The following is a 10,824-nucleotide window of genomic DNA, read 5'->3' as shown; positions in this document are numbered from 1 at the left end:
AAAAAAAAAAAAGGAAAGAAAGAAAGTGCTCAATAAAATGCACTGTTCTTATGACTTATATTTACATGATGTGTATTTTCACCCCAGCAGAGCATGACTATGTATAGCATTCACTAAGGCCCAGTTTATACTTTGAAATTAAAAAATGCTCTGGTAGTTGAAAGACCCAAGGCCAGATTCATGCTTTACCACATTCCTGTAGGTTCACTTAACTACTCTGCACTTAGGTTTCTGTTTCTTTCTGGGGAGAGGTGATCACAGCTTCTCTGCTGGTGAGCATTAGTGGTGATGACCTCAAGGCCCTAGTTCCTAACTGATATCCTTATTTCTCAGTGAAGCCTCCTGCTTCTCCCCCCAAATGGCTTCTATGTCCTTGCTGTCTTTGCACTCCTTTATCCTTCTAATACCATGGGTGGGTTCCAGAAGTGGGGTGTTGATGACACAGGAACGTGTGTCCTCTTCCTGCCAGTCTGTGGGCTCCGTCTACAGCGGCCTGATGCAGGGAGTGGGGGCTGCTGAGAAGGTGTTCGAGTTCATTGATCGGAAGCCAACCATGGTACACGATGGCAACTTGGCCCCTGACCACCTGGAAGGCCGGGTGGACTTTGAGAACGTGACCTTCACCTACCGTACTCGGCCCCACACCCAAGTCCTGCAGGTGAGAGGCAGCCAAGGCCTGCCGAAGTCATCCTTTCCCTGACCCAGTTTCTTGCATGTGACAATGTAGCCAGGGATTCACAAGGCAAGTTCCCTGCCCTCGAGGAGTTCTGGCCTCCAACTGGGGAGGACAGACCCTTAACAGAATGAGTTCAGATAATAAGAGCTAGGAACAGAATAAATGAGGGTGCTGTGGTAGGAATAGTCCGCTGGGATGGTGAGAGCTGTCAAGGAAGGCTTCTTGGAGGAGGTGACATTTGAGCTGAGACCTAACCAGATGTCTTTCTTTGCCGAAAGAACATTAGAGGCAGAGAAAACAGCTAATATAAAGGTGCTGCCCAGTACTAGCGTCCTAAAAAGGAGAACATTCAGGGGCCGGCAGTGCCCAACCAAGGCAGAGGAGCACAGTGTGGGCTTAGCAGGACACCCACATGTGACTGAGGCCAGAGCATCCAGTCTCGGGACCTGAACCAGTGACCCCACACTGTGCCTCTGTGTTCCTTGCAGAACGTCTCCTTCAGCCTGACCCCAGGCAAGGTGACAGCACTTGTGGGGCCCTCAGGCAGCGGAAAGAGCTCCTGCGTGAACATCCTGGAGAACTTCTACCCCCTGCAGGAGGGCCGCGTACTGCTGGACAGCAAACCCATCAGCGCCTATGACCACAAGTACCTGCACCAAGTGGTACGTGGATGGGCCTCTGCCGTCCCCACCACCTGTCTTTACCTAAGCTTCCCTCTCATGAGTTGTGACACAGATGCAGAGAAGAGGACTAAAGACAAGTGTATAGTTCAAAGCCTTACCACTAATGTAACAACACCCTGGCTGAGACATGGAACACTCTGGCACCCCAGAAGCCCCCTGCCATTTTTCATTGGCTTTACCATCACTGTGCACGTCCCCAAACCGAGCTCTGTTTTGCCTGCTCTGAACTTCGTTTTGACAATCATAAAGTGTGTCTTGATTCCCCTACTCAGCATTGTCTGTGAGTCATCCAGGGTGTAGTTCATTCATTTCGCTGCTGGTTGATAATCCACTGCATAGAGAAATCACAACTATTCACACATTCTGCTCTGGATGCACATTTGGGTTGTTTCCCATTCTTTTTTATCATTACCAACAATATTGATGCGAGGTGTGGACAATTTTGTCCATGTTTCCTGGTATACATGGATGTGTTCTCTAAAAGTATCATCCTTAGAGTTGGAAAGCTTGGTGATAGGGAGGGAGTCCCCGACTTCAGTAGCTTCTGACACAACTGTTCTCCAAGTGGTTGTACCCATTTACATTTCACAGTTTACATTCCACCAGCAGTGAAGGAGAATTCCAGTTGTCCTACAAATGGGACATCCCCAGTGCTATAGGAAAAGGCTTTTCATGACCCTGCAGTTTTTGGTCATCTTTCAGGAAAGGAGCCTCAATGCCTGTACTGGTGCTGGCCCTGTCTCGTGGTTCAGGTTGTACATGATACAAGAAATACTTTTAAGGGGGGTATCACATCATCAGTGTAAATTATGTGAGAGCCTGAGGGTTGGCACAGAGATTCTAGAATTCTCAGCCAAGTTCTTGATGGTGGCAGAGGCCCTGCGTTGTGAGATCTGCCCATGTTCTGGGCATATAACAAGAGGAAGATGGCTGACAGGTAGTCCCGAGTACGGCCACCAGATTTCTGGAAGGGGTCCTGGGGCAGAGCTGTTTACACTTTGCAGTATGATCCCCAAACTTAATATTGTCCATCATGAATTTTTTCCTAATTGGCAAGTGTGTAGTGGTAGCTTATTATGGTCTTTTGTGTTTTCCTGATGACTACAGATATTAAGCATCTTTTCTTATATTTATTAGCCATTTTTTGGTGGGAGGGGTTTAAGAGATGGGGTCTCACTCTTGCTCAGGCTGGTCTTGAACTCCTGAGCTCAAGCAGCTCTCCCAGAGTGCTAGGATTATAGGTGTAAGCTACCACATCCAGCCTAGTTTTCCTCTTTTGTGTATATAACCTCTCTTTAAATTTAAAAGTTTAATTTTCATAAACACAAAGCAATTAAATGCTATAATAACACTACAGTTTTATTGAATTTTAAAACTAAGACATGGAGTGTTCCCCTCTACCTTAGCTTTTGAATTCTACCCCAAGGAGGTACCTGTATTAACTAATAGTTTAGTAAGTATCTTTTCTATCCTGTTTCTCATCTCTGTATAAACATTTCAGTATATGTATGGTATGAACATATGAAGGCACATGTGTATGATTTTTTTTAAACAAAGATAGAATCATGCTAGGTGTATGTATCCACTGTAGTTAGATCTTATGGATACACTGTAATTATGTAACCAATCCCCAACTTATGGACAGCTGGATTCCATTTTAACCTGATTCATTAATTTATCTTTGCTATTTACAGTGTTGAGGTGGTATCTTCCATATGATAATGGAAGGATAATGTAGGCCAAATTCCTGGAATCATGGGAAGACAGCTTCTTTAAAATTTTCTTAGAAAGGAGGGGTCAGCTAGGAGCAATGGCTCATGCTTGTAGTCCTAACACACTGGGAGGCCAAGGAGGGAAGATCCCTGAGCTGTGGAGTTTGAGACCACCTTGAGCAAAAGTGAGACCCCATCTCTACTAAAAAAAAAAAAAAAAAATGAACTGAGTGTTGTGGTGGGTATCTGTATTACCAGCTAGTTGGGAGGCTGAGGCAGAAGGATCGCTTGAGCCCAGGATTTGAGGCTGCAGTAAACTATGATGATGCCACTGCACGCTAACATAGGTGACAGAGACCCTGTCTCAGAAAAAAAAAAGGAGGTGGCGATGGCCAGGGAGGTGTGTGGTCCCCTGCTTCCTGACACAGGTAGACCCCCACAGAGCTGGAGTCTATATTCTCTCATTCACTTTTTTTTCCCCAAGAGAGGGACAGGCTACTAGCTTTCTCTGGGAGGTCAGGGAACTTGGCTTAGCCCAGAGCAGCAAGCTTAGAGGGCCCCAGTTTGTTAGTCAGGGGAAGCGAAAGGCTTGTGGGTATTGGCTGGACTCCACTATGGAGAAAGAAGGGCAGCAGCTGGTGCAGCAGCCAGGGGCCCTGATTAGGTTACTGACCTGCGACTGCTGGCGGCAGCGTGGCCAGGCTGGGGCTGATGAGGCTGCTGGTGACAGCTGGAGAGACACCCTCCTGGCCTCTCATACCCCATCTGTCCTTCCCCACAGATCTCATTGGTCAGCCAGGAGCCTGTGCTGTTTGCCCGCTCCATCTCGGACAACATCTCCTACGGTCTGCCAGCCGTGCCCTTCGAGAGAGTGGTGGAAGCGGCGCAGAAGGCCAATGCACACGGCTTCATCATGGAGCTGCAGGATGGCTACAGCACAGGTATGGGGCCCCTCCCAGGCCCCCCATGTCATATGTCATCTGCTCTTCAGTATTTCATTTTTCTTTCATTGATATGAAATTCACATAACAGAAACATAACCCTCCCCTTTTTTTTTTTTAGAGACAGAGTTTCACTCTGTCGCCCTTGGTAGAGTACTGTAGCATCACAGCTCACGGCAACCTCCAGCTCTTGGGCTTAGGTGATTCTCTTGCCTCAGCCTCCCAAGTAGCTGGGACTACAGGCATCCGTCACAACACCCGGCTATTTTTTGTTGCAATTAGGCTGGAGCCAGGTTTGAACCCTCCACCCTCAATATATGGGGCCGGTGCCCTACTCACTGAGCCACAGGTGCCACCCAGAAACACAACCCTTTTTTTTTTTGAGACAGAGCCTTAAGCTGTCACCCTGGGTAGAGTGCTGTGGCGTCACAGCTCACAGCAACCTCCAACTCCTGGGCCCAAGCCATTCTCCTGCCTCAGCCTTCCAAGTAGCTGGAACTATAGGTCCCTGCCACAACACCCAGCTATTTTTTGATTGTAGCTGTCATTGTTGTTTGGTGGGCCCGGGCTGGATTTGAACCTGCCAGCTCAGGTGTATGTGTCTGGCACCTTAGCCACTTGAGCCACAGGCACCAAGCCACTTAGCCCTTTTAACTGAACAATTCAGTGGCCTTTTGTACATTCCCAAAGCTATATGGCCACCACCTCTATCTAGTTCCACATTATTATTTTAAAATTATATATATTTATATTAATTATTAAAGCCATTTAAGCTCATATTAATAAATAACACTCTTCCCTTAAGTGGCCTGAAGTGATCTGTGAAAGTGGTTCGCTATTCACTTGACCCAGAAAACCTACAAAGTCATGCAAGTCAAGAGGTTCAAATTTTCGTGTTCACCTCAAGAACCATATGAAACAGCCCAGCCCATCAAGGGTATGCATATACAAAAAGCTATCAAGAATCTGAAAGATGGGACTTTTTTTTTGAGACAGAGTCTCACTTTGTCACCCTCAATAGAGTTTGTGGTGTCATAGCTCACAGCAACTTCAAACTCTTGGGCTCAAGCAGTTCTCTTGCCTCAGCTTCCTAAGTAGCTGGGAGGGACCACAGGTGCCCACCACATTGGCCCAGCTATTTTTTTAGAGACAAGGTCTCACTCTTGCTCAGGCTGGTATTGAACTTGTGAGCTCAGGCTATCCGCCTGGCTTTGCCTCCCAGAGTGCTAGGATTACAGGCGTGAGTCACCTCACTCAGCCTGAAAGATGTCACTTTAAAAAAACAGTATGTAGGCTTGGAACCTGTGGCTCAAGTGGCTAAGGTGCCAGCCACATACACCTAAGATGGCGGGTTCGAATCTAGCCCAGGCCCGCCAAAACAACAATGACTGCTGCAACCAAAAACTAGCTGAGTATTGTAGCGGGCACCTATGGTTCCAGCTACTTGGGAGGCTGAGGCAGGAGACTCACTTGAGGAGTTAGAGGTTGCTGTGAGCTGTGATGCCCTGGCACTCTACCCAGGGGGACAGCTTGAGGCTCTGTCTCAAAAAAAAAAAAAAAACAGTGTGTACCCAACGTTACAATGGTGGAGTTGGTAGGTGTGCCCAGGTCAAACAGTAGGGCTGAAAACAGGATTGGTGGTCAGCACCCAAAAAGAGTGCTGAATTTTTGCCACACCTGCTTAAAAATGCAGAGAGGAATGGTGGACTTAAGGGTTTAGATGTAGATTCTCTGATCATTGAGCACATCCAGATGAACAAAGCACCCAAGATTTGTACTGAACTTATAGAGCTCATGGTCACATTAACCCACCCATGAGCTCCCCCTGCCACATTGAGATGACCCTTACTGACAAGGAACAAATTGTTCCAAAACCAGAAGAGGAGATAGCACAGAAGATCCCAGAAGAAACTGAAGGAACGAAAACTTATGTGGATGGGAATAGATGCAACATAAAATAAATGCAAATAACAAACAGCAAAAGAAAAAAAGAAATAACCATTTTAATTTGTTAAATAATATATTTATATTTTATGCATATTTAGCATTTTTATTTAATATGACAAGTAAAAATTGTTCATATTTAACAATGTACAGCATGTTTTAAAATATGTATACAGAAGGTGCCAAGAAAAGGTATACATTTTTTTTTTTGAGATGGAGTCTCACTTTGTTGCCCTTGGTAGAGTGCTGTGGCATCACAGCTCACAGCAACCTCAAACCCTTGGACTTTAGTGATTCTCTTCTCTCAGCCTCCCAAGGAGCTGGGACTACAGGTGCCCAGCACAACACCTGGTTATTTTTTGGTTGTAGTTGTCATTGTTATTTGGCAGGCCCAGTCAGGATTTGAACTCTCCAGCTCTGGTGTAGGTGGCTGGTACCCTAGCCACTGAGCTACAGATGCTGAGCCAAAACATCTTTTTTTTTTTTTTTTTGAGACAGAGCGTCAAGCTGTCCCCCTGGGTAGAATGCCGTGGCATAGCTCCTAGCAACCTCCAACTCCTGGACTCAAGCAAGTCTCCTGCCTCCGCCTCCCAAGTTGCTGGGACCACAGGCACCCGCCACAATGCCTGGCCATTTCTTGGTTGCTGCTGTCTTTTTTGCCTAGGGGGCCTGGGCTGGATCTGAACCCGCCACCCTAGGTGCATGTGGCTGGCGCCCCAGCCACTTGAGCCACAGGCGCCGAGCCAACATGTACACATTTTAAGAAATATTATCTATGTATTACTTTTTGAAATTCAATTAAGGTACTATTACTGGTTAAGTGCACCTAGACATGTTATGCAATTCCATTTTACCTGTAATGATCAATTTCATTTCCAACAAGATTGCTTAAAATGTACATATATATTTTTGGCATCTCTGGTACATTGTAGAATAGCTAAATTGAGCCAATTAATGTATGCATAACCTCAGATACTTATCTTTTTTTGTAGAGAGAACACTTAAAATCTCTCAGCAATTTTCCAGGATACAGGGCTGGGTGTGGTGGCTCATGCCTGTAATCCTAGCACTCTGAGAGGCTGAGGCAAGTGGATCACTTGAGCTCAGAAGTTCAAGACCAGCCTGAGCAAGAGCAAGACCCTGTCTCTACTAAAAACAGAAAAATTAGCCAGGCATTGTGGCAGGTGCCTATAGTCCCAGCTACTTGGGAGGCTGAGCAAGAGGATCACTGAGCCCGAGAGTTTGAGGTTGCTGTGAGTTGTGATGCCACGGCACTCACTCAGGGTGACAGAGTGAGATCTGTCTCCAAAAAAAAAAAATTCCAACATACAGCACATTGTTATAAACTATAGTCACTGTATTATGTTAACAGATCCCTTGAACTCCTTGTTTAACTGAAACTTTGTGTCCATAGATCTACATCTCTGCAATCTCCCCCAATATATTTTATTAATTTAGTTCTTGAAAAGAGGATATTCGCATGGTTCAAAATTTTTCAAATATATTTTTAAAAATACAATGAAGGGGTTTGGCGCCTGTGGCTCAAGTGGCTACGGCGCCAGCCACATACACCTGAGGTGGCGGGTTCAAATCCAGCCTGGGCCCACCAAACAACAATGACGGCTGCAGCCAAAAAATAGCCGGGCATTGTGGCAGGCACCTGTGGTCCCAGCTACTTGGGAGGCAGAGGCAGGAGACTTGCTTGAGCCCGGGAGTTGGAGGTTGCTCTGAGCTGTGATGCCACGGCACTCTACCCAGGGGGACAGCTTGAGTCTCTGTCTCAAAAAAAAAAAAAAATATATATATATATATACACAATTAAGGGTGGTGCCTGTGGCTCAGTGAGTAGGGCACCAGCCCCATATACCGAGGGTGGCCAGTTTGAACCTGGCCCTGGCCAAAGTGCAACAAAAAATAGCTGGGAGTTGTGGCAGTGCCTGTAGTCCCAGCTACTCAGGAGGCTAAGGCAAGAGAATCACCTAAGCCCAAGAGCTGGAGGTTGCTGTGAGCTGTGACGCCACGACACTCTACCAAGGGCAACAAAGTGAGACTCTGTCTCAAATAAATAAATAAAAATAATTGAAAAATAAAAATATAGTGAAAAGTTTCATCCTTCTCCCCATGCCCAGAGTTTCATAATGCAAATAGAATATTTATTTTTATATGCCCCGACTCCACCCTTTTATAGGGAAAACAAAATCAACTTACACTCTGTACCTGGCCTTTGTTACTGAGCACTGTATTCTAGTGATCTTTGAGTAGTTCTCAACCTTCCTAATGTCACGCCCCTTTAATACAGTTCCTCATGTTGTGGTGACCCCAAATCATAAAATGATTTCATTATGAAATTAATTTCAGCTCAGCGCCTGTGGCTCAAGCAGCTAAGGCGCCAGCCACATACACCTGAGCTGGCAGCTTCAAATCCAGCTCTGGCCCACCAAACAACAATGATGGCTGCAACCAAAAAACAGCCGGGCATTGTGGCAGGCACCTATAGTCCCAATTACTTGGGAGGCGGAGGCAGGAGATTCGCTTGAGCCCAGGAGCTGGAGGTTGTTGTAAGCTGTGACGCCGTGGCACTCTACCCAGGGTGATAAAGTGAGAGTCTTTCTCTTAAAAAAAAAAAAAAAGAAATTAATTAATTTCATGAGCTTGATTGAGAACCACTGTTCTAGGTTGATATGTGGGAAGCTGCCTCCTTCTCCCCACTCCCTCTTTCCCCTCCTGCACCTCCTCCCTCGTATTTTCAGTTGGATAGACTTCTGGAGTATGTGTTCTTATGAGAATTTACTTAATAAACAATTTATTGACTCGGTTTCCTATCAATGGGTATTTGAGTTAATTTGTGCTTTTTTCTTTTTCTTTCTTTTTTTTTTTTTTTTGCAAGAATAATGCTATGAGTCACCTATGCCCATGTCATTGTGCATGGGAGAAAGTCGATCTGTAGGGAAGATCCCCTGGGGTGGTCTTGCTGGCCCGAGGGTTGCGAGTTTGTGGCTGTGATACATGACCTGTGCACAGCACAGGGTGACAGAGCCAGGGCATAGGCAAACCCTCAAAGTTGGGGTAGAACCAACTTTGCTTCTTCCTGTGGCCTCTCTGCACAGTGTATTAACAAATGTTTGGCTTTCTGTTCAGTAAAAGGGTTAAAATGGGTAATGCTTAATTTGCGTGCCCCTTATAAACAGGGCGGGAAGCAGCATTTCATGAACTTCAGCTGTTGGTATCTCCAGCTGGTGGCCCTTTGAAACCTCCTGGAAAGCACAGCTCCCAGGCAGCCCGAAAAGGCTTCTGACTCTCCTCTGGGACCTCCCGGGCTCACCCCTGCTAACGTGACCCTGTGCCTTCCCACCTTGCAGAGACAGGGGAGAAGGGTGCCCAGCTGTCAGGTGGCCAGAAGCAGCGGGTGGCCATGGCCAGGGCTTTGGTGCGGAACCCACAAGTCCTCATCTTGGACGAAGCTACCAGCGCCCTGGATGCAGAGAGCGAGTACCTGGTAAGTGACAGGAGGGTGGTGGGTGATGCTGGAGCAGCCAACAGCTCCAGGGGGCCAGGGCTCCCAGCAGAGGGGTGCTGAGAGGGGCTCAGAGGTGGCCCCGGGGCCTGTCCCAGGCCATCAGCTTCCTGGTGAATTCCTAGTGTGGAGGGTGGGAACTAGGGAGGAAGCAGCCCAGGCCCAGTCACTCTGGGCCCCACCCCTGGACTCTAGAAGGAACTAAAGCTTTGTGAGACAGGGCAGGAGGAGACTGGACTGGACGGGAAGCTCTACCTTGTGGTTTATAAGCATGTGACCTTGGGCGCTTACCTCTTCCTCTCTCTGAGTCTCATTTTTGTTGGTAAAGAGGGCCTAGGAGTGTGCTGGTGGATGGCAGCTACCCCAGCCCGTGCGTGGATTCATTCATCCATCCATCCCGCAGGTGGTTACTGACCTCCTCCCAGACACAGGTCACAGAGGCAGGCTGACCAGACAAAGACCCACATCCCTGAGACGTTTTGTCCCAGTGGAGAGGATAATAAACAAGGAAACTAGCATGAGTTCAACCACAGTGGCTGTGCTACAAAGAAATTGAAGCATCACATGATACAGAGAGACTGGGCGGGGTCCCCACTATTAAAGACAAACACAGCTGGACATCAGCGAAAGCCAGGAAAACAGATTTTAGTGACTACTGATGGGTGTGGGGGGCACGCTGTGCTCTGTTCAGATTTGTGGATGCTCAGTGTGCAGGCCAGGAGGTACCTGTGTCTAGCTGGTGCTTTTGAAAGTTAGGAGTCTGTCCTGCAGAGACAGGGAGACAGGGCCCTCTCCTTCCTGAGGACTCCATTTCAAGGGTATGGATTTCAGGTCTTTAAGAGAGACACTCTTAGCTGCAGGGAACATGTAAACATCTCACAAGGACTCCTAGTTGTAAACTCTCTTTTTCCAGAAATGCTCCTAGTGGGCAGCGCCTATGGCTCAAAGGAGTAGGGTGCCGGCCCAGCCAAAAACTGCAAAATAAAAAAGAAGTGCTCTAAGAAAGGGAGCTCATGCCTATCAGAAGGTGGGACAAATAGCCAGTCCTTGTGGCCACAATGCCCTTTCTCTTTAGTGGAAGCTGGGGCCTTCCTAGAGATACAGCTGTGCACTGATAGGAGCCTTGCTAGGTTTAAATGAAGTTTTGTGCTAAGAGTTCTATTGTGCTCACTGTTAGAATGATCTGATCATCCAGGGTCACCCAGGTTAACCAAAGTCATCAGGTGACCTTTTGGGCTGAGACAAAAGGAACCAGGCCGGGCACAGTGGCTCAGGCCTATGATCCCAGCACTCTGAGAGGCCAAGGCAGGTAGATAACTTGAGCTCAAGAGTTCAAGATCGGCTCGGCGCCTAT

The 10,824-nt window shown here is 47.2% G+C and overlaps 1 protein-coding gene across 1 annotated transcript in view; it reads left to right on the top strand.

Annotated features, from left to right (window-relative positions):
* ABCB9 (ATP binding cassette subfamily B member 9) overlaps positions 1–10,824 on the top strand; it is a 34,103-nt gene that overhangs the window by 19,228 nt on the left and 4,051 nt on the right. Inside the window, exons 8-11 of the mRNA XM_012809057.1 lie at positions 470–658; positions 1,165–1,338; positions 3,853–4,012; positions 9,316–9,452. Of these exons, the coding sequence (XP_012664511.1) occupies positions 470–658; positions 1,165–1,338; positions 3,853–4,012; positions 9,316–9,452 (660 nt within the window). The remainder of the gene's footprint in view (positions 1–469; positions 659–1,164; positions 1,339–3,852; positions 4,013–9,315; positions 9,453–10,824) is intronic.

This window comes from Otolemur garnettii, unplaced genomic scaffold, assembly GCF_000181295.1.
Source record: "Otolemur garnettii isolate 467f Iridium unplaced genomic scaffold, OtoGar3 scaffold00099, whole genome shotgun sequence".
NCBI classification, from domain to species: domain Eukaryota; kingdom Metazoa; phylum Chordata; class Mammalia; order Primates; family Galagidae; genus Otolemur; species Otolemur garnettii.
The sequence above is the reverse complement of the archived record's forward strand: the minus strand, read 5'-3'. Positions and strand labels throughout refer to the sequence as shown.